Below are 15,749 nucleotides of genomic sequence, written 5' to 3' on the forward strand. Positions count from 1 at the left end.
CATCTGTAAAATGAGGATACGTTACTTTATTGTTTGGAAAAAGGTGTGTTCGGTGTCACAGGAGCCAATTACTTTTACCAACTGGGAAATTGTGGCCCAGAGCAGTGAAAGAAATTGAAGGCCAAATTCTGGTTCCAACACTAACTTCCAGGATGAACTCTCCCAACAGACTTGTCTCTTCTGAGCCTCAGTTTCCCCATCTGTAAAAAGGGTTGTTATGGGGATTTTTTTATTTTCTTAAAATAACACATTTGTGTACTTGTTTTGTCCCAGGAGCTGCACTTATCATTATATATAATGATATATATATATATCCCCAAATCTTAAAAGGTGGGATCATCGTCATCCCCGTTGCACCATCAAGGAAACAGAGGCACAGAAAGGCAAAGCACTGGACCACCAGGGAATTCTCATACATCTGAGAATTCGCTGGTGGTCCAGTGGCCAAGACTCTGCCTTCCCAATTTAGGGGACTCAGGCTTGATCCCTGGTCAGGGAACTAGATCCCACATGCCACAACTAATGAGTTCACGTGATGCAAAGAAGTTGGAAGATCCTGTGTGCTGCAGCTAAGATCCTGTGCAGCCAAAGAGGTAAAATAAATTTCAAAAGGATCATACATACAAATTGTATAGATTTGAACCTTCAGTTCAGTCACTCAGTCGTGTCCAACTCTTGAGTGACTCATGAGTGATTCCTTGTAGCACACCTGAGCTGGCTCTGTTTACCTCCAGACCTCATCTTATCCTTTTTGCCTCATTCACTCTGCCATTAACCTCTTTCCTATTTTCCTTCCATGGCAGGGACTTTGAACTGGTTGTTCCCTCTGCCTGAAACATTCTTCCCTCAGCTATTTCAATAGTTCCTTCTCTCACCTCCTTCAGATCTTTACTCAAACGAAGTCTGCTCAATGAGGCCTTTCCTGACTGTCCTATTTATTTATTTTTGGTCCACACAAAGTGGCATGTGGGATCTTAGATCGCAACCAGGGATCAAAAAACGAGCGCCCCCTGCAGTGGAAGTGAGGAGTCTTAACCATTGGACCGTCAGAGAAGTTCCCTGAACCACCCTATTTAAACGCACAGTCTTCCCTCCTCTCCCTGCCCTTCCCAGGTTTATTTTTCTCTTTAACAAGTGTCACCTAATCACATATACTCATCTATTTATTTATTACATATACTTATTTATTGTGTCCCCCTCACCAGAAGCCAGTACCAAGACGGCAAAGATTTTTGTCTGTATTGTTTCTTGCTATGTCCCCAGAGCCTAGAAAAGCATATGGTAAGCACTTCACAGAAATTTTGAAAAGAATGGTTTTTCTATAAGAAATTTCTCTCATGTATAGAGCTCTTGTTCTGTACTGGCTCTGTGCCAAGCTCTTTACAGACACGATTTCACTGCATTTCTCTCTCACTAACCCTGAGTAAGAGGGAATGCCATGAGCCCACTTTACAAATGGGGACACAGAGGTTCAGAGCTCTGCCAGACTGTAGCCTTTGCTTGTAGTCACCAGGCTAGCTGATATGATGTCATGTACGTGAGGTATGTAGTACCCAGCTTGGTACCATCAGTCACAGCTTTGTAGGATGAGTTATTGTCACAGGTTCTTTTTATGTATTTTGCCCCTTGGAGTGAGCTGCCACCTAGCTCCTGAGTCAGACCCTTGTGTCTGGTACAGTACAGGGGGTGGTTTCTGTCTTGAAACTGAGTCACCTGGAAAGGGGTGTTAGGCACAGACCCAGGGCTCTAAAATGAGTCATCTCTTTACAGACCAATGAGAAGTCATAGTAGGGTCCCCCTAGTGCATCATACAGGCTGGGAAGCTGAAATTCAGAAAAGTGTAAGGCTCTTCTGAGGTTGAATAGTACAGGGACAGAGATAGGGAGGTCTGATTCCTGACCAAGTGGGATAGACAGGGTTGAGGGGGAGGCTGTTCTGTGCAGTGTCATATCCCTTCTTCAAGTGGTAGGAGAGATGCCCCAGCCAGCTGCTTCTATTCCAGACTGTGAGAAGAGGGGTGAGTCAGCCTATTGTGGGGGGAGCATGCTTTAAGCCTGTCCTCCTTCCCCCATCAACAACACACACACCCAGATGGGCTGGGAGCTGGTTTTCTGGGATGCCAGGGCTCCTGAGTCAGCACAGGGAATCTTGGCTGAGTGTGTTCTGGGAAATGTCAGGCCTACAGGAAACAAAGGACTCCCACTCACACCATCCTGCAGGTGGGTGGGGAGCCGAGAGACCAGGGTGTATGGGCAACGGGGGCCCAGTGTGCAAAGGGCTGGTTGTGAGGGAGTTTTCACATGGGGCGGGGGGAGCGGGTAGCAGGATATGGCTATTTGAAACAGAGGGTGAACTTGCAAAGTGGAGGGGCTCCATGTGCAAGGGAAATGTTTGCTGGGGACATATGTGTTCAAAGGAGAGATGCGATGAACCTACTAGGAGTACAAATAAGAGGTTGACAAAATGTTCACGCAACGGAGCAGTGAGTTTCTACAGGAGAGGAAAGTTTGCAAAAAAAAGACGTGTAGGAAACTGAAAGGTCTGCTGCGTACAAGTTTCTCCGAGGTGAGTGGAAGGGCATAAAATGGCACGTGTGCGCTCCGGTAGTGCCCCTAACCACCCTTAGGCCCCGCCCCGTCACGCACAGCGGGGCGTATTTTGTGCCAGTCAGTGACCTGCTCCTCTGTCATTGGCTAGCTGACCGGACGGGGCGGGCGTGAGGAGACTCCCGGAAGCGCAAGAGGCCCCCGGCGCGTAGCTGACCCCGAGCCAGGGAGTGGGTGCTTAGCAACCAGGGGAGGTGCCCAGTAACGGGATGGGGGGAAGACTGAAGGAATTGTGGGTGCCTAGCAACAGAGAGGAAGGCGGTGCCTAGCTACGAGGGGGGTACTCAGAGCAGTGGAGAGGTAGCCCTGGAGGATCTGTGGGTGTCTAGCAACGGGGAGGACCCTAGCAACGGCGGAGATGGGACTGGGGAAAGTGGTTTGGAGAGGTGCGCGGGAAGAGCCATGGGTTCTTAGCAATGAGAGAGGGAACCAGGAGAAACTGGGGGGCCTATTAACAGGGAAGGAAGTCTTTGGCGGGTGGGAGCCTTAGGGTAGACAGGGAGGAACGTGAGGCAAAGAAGAGATCAGTCCCACAACTCCTACCCATACCCTCCTCTTCTCCCCCAGACAATGTGGCAGGAGGTGGGGGGCCTACTGCGTGCGACCTGTGGACAGCTGGGCCGGACTATTGGTCTGCCTTGTGGGGCCCTGGGGCCGGGGCCCCGCTGCTGGGTAAGAGGCTGGGGAGGGGTTTCCAAGGGGAAGAGGCTGAAGGAGACTTCAGGGGGCCAAAGAACAGGGAGGGGTCTAAAAGAGCCAGGCAGATACCATATCCTCCACTCCTTACCAGTGTTCACATCTCTTGCAGGGGCCATGTGGGGATTTTTGGGCCCAAAAACTTCATCACGATGGGCCTGGCAGAGGCCTGGGTGAGGAGGACATTCGCAAGGCCCGGGAGGCCCGGATCAGGAAGACGCCCCGGCCTCAGGTATCATTGCATACCACTCAGCAACACCCCCATGAAGGCAGCTGCCCTCCGGAGCTTGGGGAAGGGTGTGGTGGCAGGTTGGTCGGACTGCCTGGGTGCTCTGTCCATCTTTTCCCGCTCAGACCTTCTCCCCACTTCCCACTTCCCAGCTGAGTGACCGTTCTCGAGAACGCAAGGTACCCGCCTCCCGCATCAGCCGCTTGGCCAACTTTGGGGGTAGGTGTGACTATGGGAGACTGTGACCTAGATCAGAAGAGGTGACATTTACAGAATGAAGCAAGGGAGAGAGTGAATCAGAGAGAGAGGAGGGAGAGATGGAAAGAGAATGAAGGCAAAGGTCTGTAAAACCAAGAGAAATAGAGAAGAATGTTATGTTTATTGAGAACCTGGAATGTGCAGGGCCCCTTACACGTGATCTCTGCAGTGAATCAGTGAGTGTTTGTTTCCATTCTATAGAGGAAGTGGAGGCTAAGGGAGGTAAACAGGACTAAACCCTGGGTCCTGCACCAGGATTATTCAGACTTCAGGTCACAACCTGCATGAAATAATTTAGTAGGTTGCAACCAGCATTTAAAAGAAGAATGGAAAATATGAGTGCAGATGTAGAGTCAGGGAGAAGTCTCGTTTCATGAAACATTATGTATCACTGGTCTCTATCGGTTATAATGCAAATGTCTTCTTGACTGTGAATCATGGTTCAAGTTTTAAAGATACTGATTCACAGTGTAAAGTAGTCAAATGCACTGCTTAGAGCTTTGGCACCAGGCTGCCCGGGGTTCAAGGGGGTGATTCTTATGCATCCTCACTTTGTGAGTCTGGATAAGTTACTTCTCTGAGCCTCGATTTCCTTTTCTGTAGAATGGAAGTGTTTCTATAAAATTTCTCTCATGAGGGTGTGAGGACCAAATGAGTCAGTACATAAAAGGCACTGGGAATGGTTTTTGGCAATGGGAAAGTGCTCAGAAAATTCAAACTATGATTATTTATGGAAATGATGAGAATACAAGAGGCAGAGTGACTTAAGATGTCTTTAAGGACGAGGAGACAGAGAAGGCAGAGGAAATCAGAGCTGGAGAGATAACATCAAAAGGAGGAACTGAGAGGAGGCCTAGACAGACATACTGGGTGGAGGGAAGGGCAAAGATGGAGAAAAAGCTGACTTAGAAAAGGACAGGTGCGCATGAAGAAGAGAAACAGGAATCATAGGAAGACAGAGCGACCTGCGGGGAGAAGGGGATCGTTTCCAGGCCTTCTTACTCTTGGCTGTACACTGGAGTCATCTGGGATGGATGCCTAAAAGAAAAAGAATTCTGAGGGACTTCCCTAGCGATCCAGTGGTTAGCACCTTGCCTTCCAATGCAGAAAGTTTGGGTTCAGTCCCTGGTCGGTGAGCTAAGATCGCACATGCCTTGTGGCAAAAAATCCTGAAACATAAAACAGGAGCAATATTGTAACAAATTCAAGACTTTAAAACTGGTCCACATCAAAAAATCTAAAAAAAAAATAGGGCTAGTGACTTCCCTGGTGGTCCAGTGGTTAAGAATCCAACACAGGGGACTTGCGTTCGACCCCTGGTCGGGAAACTAAGATCCCACATGCCGAGGGCTCGTCTCAGGCCAGTATAACCAGAACCTCAGTGGTGGGGCCTGGGCATCGTATTTATAAAAGCTCCTCACGTGATTCTGGGTGCAGCCGGGGGTGAAAAACACTGACCTGGGAGACAGAGACAAGGAGAGAGGGTTGGAAACAGAGGTAGCTTCACCTCCATGGGAACCTCAAGCAGGGAGACAGTGAGTAAGAGACTGATGTAGAGACAGAGGGATGCAGAGAGTTGACTACAAAGAGATGGGAGACAGGGGTACATAGAGGGAGACAGGAAAGAGGGTCAGGGAGGTGATGAGGGGATGGGGAAGGAGATCACCCCAGGGCAAGTGAGCACTCAGGTCCCCCTCTCCCTTCCCCAGGACTGGCTGTGAGCTTGGGGCTGGGAGCACTGGCTGAGGTGGCCAAGAAGTCCCTGCCCGGAGGAGGTGTACAGTCAGGTAAGTGAGCCACGTGCCTGGGTCCACACCCTGGCCTTGCTGTGTGTCCTGGGACAAGTGGTTTCACCTCTCTGAGCCCGTTTCCTCATACAGAGAATGGAGCCAACAATGACATATCCACCTCTTTGGGTCATGGTGGAGTGCTCAGAGCAGGTGAAGCTGCTGTCAGGGTGGTGATGGGTAGAAGCAGGTCATGGGGGAAAAAATGTAAGCCATCCACAGTGCAGTTCCTAACTGTAAGCAGCAGAGGAAGTACAAAAATAGGAGAGCTGCTGAGGGTCTGTGGCCAATAGAGATGGACGGGCAGTGTAGAGATCAGCATTTGTGGGTACGATTCCCCAGCATGTCAGTGTCTTGAAACAAAAACAGGGGTGGATATTCTAAATGAAAAAGAGACTAGAGAGATAATAATCGACAAAGGGAATGTGTGAGCCATGATTGAATGTTTGAAAAAAAATGACTATAAAAGACTTTGGGGGACAAACGGGAAAGTCAGAATATGACTGGATGGTAGATAGTTGAGAATTAGTGTTAATTTTCTTTTTTTTTAATGTCAAATTTATTAACTCTGCTATTATTTTAATTTTGTATTTTTTGGCCACGTGGCATGTGGAACTTCCCTGACCAGGGATCGAACCCACGTCCCCTGCATTGGAAGCATGGAGTCTTAGCCACTGGACCATCAGGGCAGTCCCAGTGTTAATTTTCTTGGATGTGATTTTGGCATTGTGATTGTGTAGGGGATCATTCTTCTTCTTAGCACAGGTTGAGTGCTGCAGATCAGTCAGCAAAAATAATGGTCAGTGTCTGGGTACAGTTAAAGTGGGTGAAGGAGCATGTCAAAACTTTGAATCAGGTGTGTAGGTATTCACAGGATGAATGCATCCTTTCTGTCTGTTTGGATCTTTTTCAAAGCAAAAAGTTGGCAGTAGGTGGAGGAACGGTCTGGCTTTAAGGTAAGGCCAGACTGAATTTACAACCTTTTTTGCCACTTCTGTGCTGTGTGACCTAGAGCCAGGCAAGGCACCTTTCTGAATCTCTGGCTTCCTCACCTTGAAATTTAAGGCATTGGTTTTTCTTACTTCCTGGGGTGATTGTAGAGATTCAGCCAAAGAATCCATAGAAACACTTAAAATTCTGCCTAGCACAAGGTGAGCCCTCAATAAAGAGCTCAATAACTGTTATGAAATAAATAAAATCTTAATAAACACTTTATTGAATATAGAATTTGCATATAGAACCACACACATCTAATTGTACAGCATGGGTCGTTTTCACAAAGTGGACGCATCTGTGTACCCATATCAAAAAACCCTAAAACAAGCAGTTCTCAAACTTTTTAATCTTAAGATCCATTTATATCTTTAAAACTGAGGAATGGATAGACCAAATGTGTTATATCTATACAATGGGATTTTATTCAGCCATGAAAAGGAATGAAGGACTGATCCATGCTATTGTGTGGTTGAATCTTGAAATACTATCCTGAGTGAAAGAAGCCAGACACAAAAGGCCATATATTTTATGATTCCATTTATCTAAAATGTCCAGAGGAGGGAAATCTACAGAGATAGAAAGTAGATTAGTGGTTTCCAGGGGCTCAAGGGCAGGTGGGTGAGGGAAATGGGAGGGGGTAACTGCTCACAGGCTTCCCTGGTGGCCCAGTGGTAAAGAATCCACCTGCCAATGCAAGAGCCACGGGTTCGATCCCTGGGAAGACACCCTGGAGAAGGAAATGGCACCCCACTCCAGTATTCTTGCCTGGAAAATCCCATGGACAGAGGAGCCTGGCAGGCTACAGTCCATGGGATCATAAAAGAGTCAGACACAACTTAGTGGCTAAACAACTGCTAATAGGTATGGGTGCCCTTTTGGGGGTGAGGAAAATGTTCTGTAATTGATCGTGGCGATAGTTGCACAACTGAAAATGCTAGAAGTCCCTGAACTGCGTGCTTTAAATGGGTATATTATATCATGTGTGAATTACATCTCAATAAAACCATTAAAAAACAGAATGAGAACCCCAAGAACTTGTTTATATTTACTATATGTGCTGTATTGGAGATTAAAACTGAAAAATTTGGGACGATTCCCTGGTAGTCCAGTGGTTGAGACTCTCTGCTTTCACCACCGATGGCCTGGGTTCAATTCCTGGTTGGTGAACTAAGATCCCATTTTTTTTTTGGTGCAGTTTTGCCAAAAAAAAAAAAATTGAAATTTAAAAACTGAAAAATGTTGTAAACAAGAATATACACACTCACTCCATCTGTCATCAGAGCAATTACAGCATCACAAGTCACAGAACTTCTGGAAAACGCCACTGAACATTTATAGGCTAATAAGGGTAAAAAAGGGAAAATAATGTATTGATATAATTATGAAAGTTCTGTTCTCACAGACTCTCCTAGAGGGTCTCAGGGCCCCCAGACCACAGTTGGAGAATTGCTGCCCTGGTTCTCCAGAAGCTCTTCTGTACCCATTCTGGCATGTCCTCCCCACATCAGGGGTCCCCACTGTCTTGGCTTCTGACCCTCAAGATTAGTTGTGTCTGTTTTTGCTCCTTACACCCGTATCATCAGACAGTGTTTCATGGCATGTGTCTGGCTTGTTCCGCTCAGCATTCTGTTTAAGAGGTGTGTCTGTGTTACTGTAAGCTGTCATAGGTTGTTCAACGCTGTTCTCATCACCCCGTGGCTCTTCCACAGTCCCTTTGTTGGTTCTATTGATGGTCCTTTGGGTTGTTTCCATTTTGAGACTGTTGTAACAGTGTTGCCGTGAACCTTCTTGGGCATCTGTTGGTGGACACATTTATGCATTTCCCTTGGGGATATACCTCAGAGAGAAATCGGGTACAGTTGTATGCTTCAGTGGAAACTTCCCAACTGTTTCCCAAAGGGCCTGGGCCGTGGCACGGTCAGCAGCAGCGCTGGCGTTCCAGCGTTCCACATCTTTGCCAACACTTGGTATTGTCGTCTTTGTTTTAGCCATTCTGGTGTCTGTGCGGTGGTGTCATAATGATCTTTTTTGTGGTTGCCGTACTAACGATGATTCTCTCCACCCTAGAGGGAGGCTCCCAGCCAGGCTCCAGCCTTTTCCTGTCAGAGGCCAACGCTGAGAGGATCGTGCAGACCTTGTGTACAGTTCGGGGGGCTGCCCTCAAGGTTGGCCAAATGCTCAGCATCCAGGGTACAGCAGCATGATGACTCTTGACTCCTGACCCCTGACCTCAGCCTCACCCCACCCCACCTACCACCAAGCCCCGGCTTCAGATACTCCCACAGGGCCCCTCGTAGCCTCCCCTCTCACTGGCTTCTCGCTATCTCCCAAGACAACAGCTTCATCAGCCCCCAGCTGCAGCGCATCTTCGAGCGGGTCCGCCAGAGCGCCGACTTCATGCCACGCTGGCAGATGCTGGTGAGTGCTCCGAGCGGGAAAGGCTGGTGAAGGAGGCCTGCCCCACCTGCCTGGCCCTCCTGGCTTCATGGCTCGGCTCCCTGTCTGACTCAGTGTTCCCGTTCGTTAAACAGGAATCACTAAAGCCCACATCTCGGAGAATGGTGGTGATGAGTCAGTGAGAAAAAAGCACAGGGCTCTTCGTCCAGTTCCTGGCAGGCTCAGGGCTCTGTCTGGGCTGTGAAAGAGGCTGTGAAGCACTGTGGTCAGAGGCCAGACTTTGGGAGTTCAAACCCCAGCTCTGCCACTTGCTACCTGTGCGGTCAGACACATGGCCTGCCCTTTCTGCTTCAGTGACCTCATCTATGATTGGTGGTAGTTCTAACAACACCCACATCTTGGGGTTACAGAAACCAGTGTGTGCAGAGCACCTGAAAGGGCGCCTGACACACCACGAGTGACATGCAAATGTTAGCCGTTCTTATTACCGCTTTTTAATTAAAGGAGAGCGTGTCTGTAAATAGGTTGGCACAGTGCCTGACCCTGAGTAACTGCCCAGGACATGAGCTGTTCTAATCACTGGGGCAAGGGTGTGGAGCCCAGGATCCAGCCACCTGCCTTCTGAGTGTTGTTCTCTCTCTCTCCATATGACCCTGCCCGCCTCTGAGCCACTCTGCGCAGGGCCCAGCCCACAGGAAGAGCTCTGTAATTTTAGCTCTTTTTTATCATGTTAACTGTAGAGTTAATAATACAATATATGGATATATGGGTATAATGGAGGACAATTATCAATCTTGAAATGAAGAAGTGTTAGTTGCTCAGTTGTATCCGACTTGTGTGACCCCATAGATTGTAGCTGGCCAGGTTCCTCTGTCCATGGAATTCTCCAGGCAAGAATACTGGAGTGGGTTGCCATTCCCTTCTCCAGGGGATCTTCCTGACCCACTGATCAAACCTGGGTCTCCCACGTTGTAGGCAGATTAACTATACCTAATAGCATTCCCCACAGCAGCCTGCACAGCCTCAGGAGTATGGGCCTTCCAGTCTGTCAGCGCCTGGCTCATCACCTTGGGCCAGGAGGTCTCTCTCTGAGCCTCAGTTTCCCCATCTGTAAAGTGGGGTAGCAGCCAAGAGCTTGGCCCAAGGCCTTGCATGTGGCGAGTGGGGTTATTGACCTGTGAAGCGCTCAGCACAGGGCGTGGACCCAGCTGCCTGAAACGATGATGACAAGTGTCATGACCACTCTCTCCAGAGAGTTCTCGAAGAGGAGCTCGGCGGGGACTGGCAGGCCAAGGTGGCCTCTCTGGAGGAGGTGCCCTTTGCAGCTGCCTCCATTGGGCAGGTGCACCAGGGCGTGCTGAGGGACGGCACAGAGGTGGCCGTGAAGATCCAGGTGAGAGGGGAAGCAGGGTGGGAGTTGAGGGGGGGCACCTGGCCACCCCAGGGGTGGCCACCCCAGGGGGACTGCAATCCCCCCTCCCTCCTCCCCTCCCAGTACCCAGGCGTTGCCCAGAGCATCCAGAGCGATGTCCAGAACCTGCTGGCGGTGCTCAAGATGAGCGTGGCCCTGCCGGAGGGTGAGGCACGCAGTACCCCCCTCACCCCAACCCCAACTGTGGTGGGTGGCACCCTGAAGAGATAAAGTGGAGGGGGGGGGCTGGACGCAGCAGGGGGTGGCCAGCAGCTCATGGCAGGGTGTTTCACGTGTGTGAGCCCGAGTGAGCACCCAAGTCTGGGTGTTTGAAACAGAAGGGACACCAAGGTGGGGAGAACCCAGGGTATAGGCATGTGACAAAGTCAGGCTTAGACGTGCTGACAGAGATCCTGAGAGACAGAAGCCCAGACAGAAATCCAGAAACAGACACACGGGATGTGCAGAGCGGGACAGGAGGCCTGAGAACGAGCCACAGAAACAGGAGGGGGTGTTAGTGGGACCTCACGAGTGTGTTACAGTATGTGAGAGAGCACCTGAGGGAGATGGAGCAGAGTGTGTGTGTGTGTGTGTGTGTGTTTGTGAGAGAGAGAGAGAGAGAGGGTGGGGGGAGAGTGAGAATGAGAGTCAGGCCCAGAAGGAAGCTTCAGAGACACTGGAAGCAGCATAAGGGAGCAAGAAATAGGGACAGAGGGGGACTTCCCTGGCCGTCCAGTGGTTAAGACTGTGCGCTTCCACTGCAGGGGGCACAGGTTCAATCCCTGGTCAGGGAACTAAGATCCCACATGCCATGGTGTGTGCAGTGTGGCCAAAAAAGGGACAGAGAATAGGTGGCAGATGTGACTGTGAAAAGGGCCTAAGGACCAGTGTGCGTGCCCAAGAAAGAGACCCCAGCCAAGAGGCTTCCACAGAGCCTGCAGCTGTGTGAAGGGCTGAGGGGAGTGTGTGCCCAGAGCGTGTGGGTGAAAGACATGGAGCAGAAGGGATGAGGGCTGGGGAGACAGAGTGACAGACACGACTGGCAGCAGAAGATGTCCCTGAGTGGGAGCCTGAGGGGTCAGGCAGGGGGCAGGAGGCAGTCTGTGGCCTTCCCTGCCTGACATGGCTGCACCCTCCCCGTCCCCCGCCCCTACTTCCCACCCCCAGGCCTGTTTGCTGAGCAGAGCCTGCAGGCCTTGCAGCGGGAGCTGGCATGGGAGTGTGACTATCGTCGTGAGGCAGCCTGTGCCCAGAACTTCAGGTGAGCTGACGCCCCTGTAGGCCCCTGGGCAGGCTTTCCTGGTAGTTCAGGCAGTAAAGAATCTGCCTGCAATGCAGGAGACCCAGGTTCAATCCCTTGGTGTGGGGAAGATCCCCTGGAAAAGGGAATAGCTACCCACTCCAGTATTCTTGCCTGGGAAATCCCAAGGACAGAAGAGCCTGGCGGGCCACAGTCCATGGGGTCGGGAAGGGTTGGACACGACTGAGTGACTAACACATACACGCAGGCTCCTAGAGGCCGCCTTCTACCCTCCAGATTCCTTCACGGGCCGAGAGGGCAGCTGGAGCCCTGCGGTGGGGCTGGCAGACTGCTTCTCTCTTCATTCATTTGATCATCCATCCAGCCCTTCACTCATTACTTCATTCACACCCTGTGTCCTCTGTGAGCATTCTAAATTCCTCTCTCTAAATGTCTCTACTTTCTCATCGGTCAAATGGGACCCTGAACCCCTGCAGTCCGATGCAGGAGACAGACTTGTCAGCAGGCACTCAGTCACACCCACTGGACTAACAGAGATGAAGCTATCAAGAGTTGGGGGCTCCAGGGACTTCCCTGGTGATCCAGTCCCTAAGATTCTGCCCTTACAATGCAGGGGCACAGGTTCAATTCCCGGTCAGGGAACTAAGATCCCATGTGCCTCACATCGTGGCCAAAAAATAAACTTAAAAACAAAAGAGCTGGGGGCTCCAGGTCATCCCTTATACTCTGTGGGCAGGAGGAACAATGGATAGAAGCGTTTTGGAGAATGGTTTGGCATCATCAAGGCTTAGGATCCATATCTAACCCAAGAGTTGCCCTCCTGGCTAAATACTCTAGGGACATGTATGCCAGTACACACCATCAGACTTTTCCAGAATACTCCGAACACTCATAGCCCCAAATTGGAAACAACCCAAATCTATCAGACTTATCCAGCAGGGTGAATAAATTATGGTATATTCATCAACACAGTATCACGTAGCATTGAAAAGGAGTGAACTTCAGCTCCGTGGAACAGTGGTTGTATCTTAGAGCATCGTGATAAACTGCAATTAATTACATCTCAGTGAGACCCTCCACAGTGCGAAGCGTGGCCCACATGTTTACTGAGCCCAGCTCTGTAGATATGAAGGCAATAGAAGGCAGTGGTTAGGGGCCTGGGCTCAGATGTGGGATCCAGTCAGGATTCAGTCCTGGGTCAGCCCTTAATGGACTGGGTAGCTTTAATCTGCATGGTGACCTCAAGAGAGCATCCTCAGAGAAAGTGAGGATAAAGGGGAATTGTGCTGGGACTTCCCTGGTGGTCCAGTGGCCAAGACTCCCTGCTTCCAATGTAGGGGGCCTGGGGTTCGATCCCTGGTCAGGAAACTAGATCCCACAGACCACATCTAAGAGTTCACAGGCCACAGCTAAAAGGTTCTATGTGCTGGAACTAAGACCCAGCACAACCAAATAAGTATTTTTTTAAAAGAGGGAGTTATTGTGCTGACTAAATGCTCAGCAGAAGCCTGGCCCATGAGGAGCAGTTCAAACATCAGAGATTTAATCAACAAGCACAAAAATACCATCCCCCAAAGCAGAATGTCAATGCGGGAGACCTGGTTAGATTCCTGGGTTGGGAAGATCCTCTGGAGGAGGGCCTGGCAACCCACTCCAGTATACTTGCCTGGAGAATCCCCATGGACAGAGGAGCCTAGAGGGTTACAGTCCATGGGGTCACAAAGAGTCAGACATAACTGAGTGACTAAGCACAGCATAGCAAAGTAGGACCTGGAGATAGAGAGTGTCAAGTGGGCTGGGCCAGAGCACTCCTGTGTGGGGTCTGGGGAGACCACCCCCTCCCAGAATTTCCCAGTGCTCTTAGGATAAAACCCACATCATTTCCCCAGCTCCCTGTCCCCCCACCCCCATCCCCAATGCCTTCCTACAGGTCCCCAACCAGAGGCCTTGCTCATATTCTTTGCCTCCCATATCTCACAGTAACATGCTTATCTCAATCTACTGTTGGTCTGTTTGTTAGAATGTGGTCTTCTGTGACTGATGGCGGGGCAGCGGGGTATGCCTGGGGCTCCTGTTACTGCTCTGTCACCCAGCATCATCCAACACAGGGATGGACGCCAAGAGCGCCCTTTATTAGTCAGTGTTCAGAATAATGACTCCAAGGAGTGGCCAACGAGTATCACTGTGGACTCAGAGATTTGTATATCAGTGACTATTTTTCAGATAGATGAATTAATAAGTTGATGAGAAAGTAATGCTCATTGAGTTTAACACACTGAGCTCATCCTGGGGTGACCAGAAGTCAGAGAAGTGTTTCCAGTAGGGAAGTGGTCCCTGGGTCTCCAGCTGCACTTAGGAGCAGGCACAGAGATATTTGTTGAATGAATGCATGAGTCAATGAAGGAAGTGTCTGAATGGGTGTCAGTCCAGCCAGGTATTGGCCATCACTCAGGGCAGAGAGGAAAGAAGAGGGCAGGAGAGAAGATGAGACACAGACTTTCCCATGAAAGACTTCTCAGAGGAGGGGGAGGGCTCAAGCCAGGGCCACAGGGGCCTGAAGAGTGAGGTCCCCACCCCTACCCTCCCATCTGCCCCAGGCAGCTGTTGGCAGATGACCCCTTCTTTCGGGTGCCGGCGGTGATTCAGGAGCTGTGCACGACGCGGGTGTTGGGCATGGAGCTGGCTGGAGGGGTCCCCCTGGACCAATGCCAGGGCTTGAGCCAGGACATCCGGAACCAGGTACATGGACTCATGGGACAGTCAGAAGGGTGCTGCCCTGGGGCAGGGCTGGCTGGGCGGGGCAGGTCAGACCCATGGTCCCCCTCCAGGCTTCAGAGGGCTTTACAGGGGGCACATGACTCTGAGATTTCTGTTACTCCTTCTCCCCACCCCAGATCTGCTTCCAGCTCCTGAGGCTTTGTCTTCGGGAGCTGTTTGAGTTCCGATTCATGCAGACAGACCCCAACTGGGCCAACTTCCTGTATGATGCTTCCAGCCACCAGGTGGGTTCCTTGTGACGTGTCAGGGTGCGTCAGGTGCTGTAACAGATATTTCCCACTATGTCAGTAGCTCAGCACAATAGCTCCAATAGCTGTTGTAGCAGGCTGGAGCGGCCTCCTCCATGCAGTGATTCAGGGACCCAGGCTCCTTCCCTTTTGTGAGTGTGCCACCTCCCCCCTCCCCACACACACCCCAGGCCTTGAAAGGCTCTCCTTCCAGTGCAAGGGGAAAGAGAGGTTGAAAAGGTAACCTCCTGCCTAACTGCTTTGGCCAGAAATGACCCATCATTCTCTCCACCATTCCATTGATAGGAACTGGACACATGACTCATCTAGGTGCAAGGGATGCTGGGAAATCTCTGGCTAGGCAGTGGCAATGGAGAAGAGTCATTACCTCACCTGTCATTCATTTAGAACATCCCAAGTATTAACAACTACTGCCTCTTGACAGTGATGCCAAGACAACTCTGACCCTTGCCTTCCCAGAGTTCCTCACCCAACACATGCCCCATCACCAGACAATGTGACCTGCAGTTAGTACCTTGGTAGGGAAGCACAGGCCACAGAGGGGTCAAGTGATGGGGGAAGCTCAGGGGTTGGTGGGAAGCCAGGGAAAGTGGCTAACCCTGCCTGGGGTGAGTGGGGCCAAGGAAGCTGAAACCAGAAAGACAGGAGAGGCACAGCCATTTAAGGAGCAGGGAATAAAGAGCTTTCCCGGTAAAAGACACAGGTAATCCAAAGGCCTGGGAGTGACAGTTTGCACTGAAAGGCTCTCGGCATGCATGGTTGCTCAGTAGCTTTCCACCGTGGTCTGTGCCATTCCGTCCCCGGAGGAGTCCTTCTAAAGCACAAGTCCCTTCCACAGCTTCCAGCAGCCTCAGGGTCAAGTGAGCCATGTGCTGAGGGCAACAGGGCCCCACTGCATCCAGCCTCTGTCCCTTGCCACCTTCTTCCCCCAAGTGCACAGACGCCTGCATCCCTCCAAGGCTCCCACGGCAGGGAGGGCAGTTTTCCCAACTTGGGGGCCAGGGTGGGGGTGGAGGGCAGTGATCTGAGTCCTGACATCAATTCGCTGGGTCTCAGAAGCTGTTTTATTTTAAAGGCATAGA

The 15,749-nt window shown here is 50.7% G+C and overlaps 1 protein-coding gene across 5 annotated transcripts in view; it reads left to right on the forward strand.

Moving 5' to 3' along the window:
* Window positions 1-2,384: 2,384 nt before the first annotated feature.
* The window catches only part of NUMBL (NUMB like endocytic adaptor protein), a 43,329-nt gene continuing 29,964 nt past the window's right edge, over window positions 2,385-15,749 (forward strand). The window contains exons 1-12 of one of the 5 annotated variants that reach the window (XM_070387672.1): window positions 2,385-2,565; window positions 3,174-3,278; window positions 3,415-3,534; window positions 3,684-3,750; window positions 5,499-5,576; window positions 8,640-8,762; window positions 8,905-8,990; window positions 10,222-10,362; window positions 10,465-10,546; window positions 11,548-11,641; window positions 14,239-14,380; window positions 14,536-14,643. In XM_070387672.1, the coding sequence (XP_070243773.1) occupies window positions 2,464-2,565; window positions 3,174-3,278; window positions 3,415-3,534; window positions 3,684-3,750; window positions 5,499-5,576; window positions 8,640-8,762; window positions 8,905-8,990; window positions 10,222-10,362; window positions 10,465-10,546; window positions 11,548-11,641; window positions 14,239-14,380; window positions 14,536-14,643 (1,248 nt within the window). In that variant the 5' untranslated portion in view covers window positions 2,385-2,463. Of the gene's footprint in view, window positions 2,566-2,709; window positions 2,993-3,173; window positions 3,279-3,414; window positions 3,535-3,683; window positions 3,751-5,498; window positions 5,577-8,639; window positions 8,763-8,904; window positions 8,991-10,221; window positions 10,363-10,464; window positions 10,547-11,547; window positions 11,642-14,238; window positions 14,381-14,535; window positions 14,644-15,749 lie in introns of those variants that run through there. The other 4 variants (XM_070387674.1, XM_070387677.1, XM_070387676.1 and 1 more) reach the window with 4 other exon arrangements.

The sequence above is a fragment of the Bos mutus genome, chromosome 18 (genome assembly GCF_027580195.1).
Source record: "Bos mutus isolate GX-2022 chromosome 18, NWIPB_WYAK_1.1, whole genome shotgun sequence".
Taxonomy (NCBI): Eukaryota; Metazoa; Chordata; class Mammalia; order Artiodactyla; family Bovidae; genus Bos; species Bos mutus.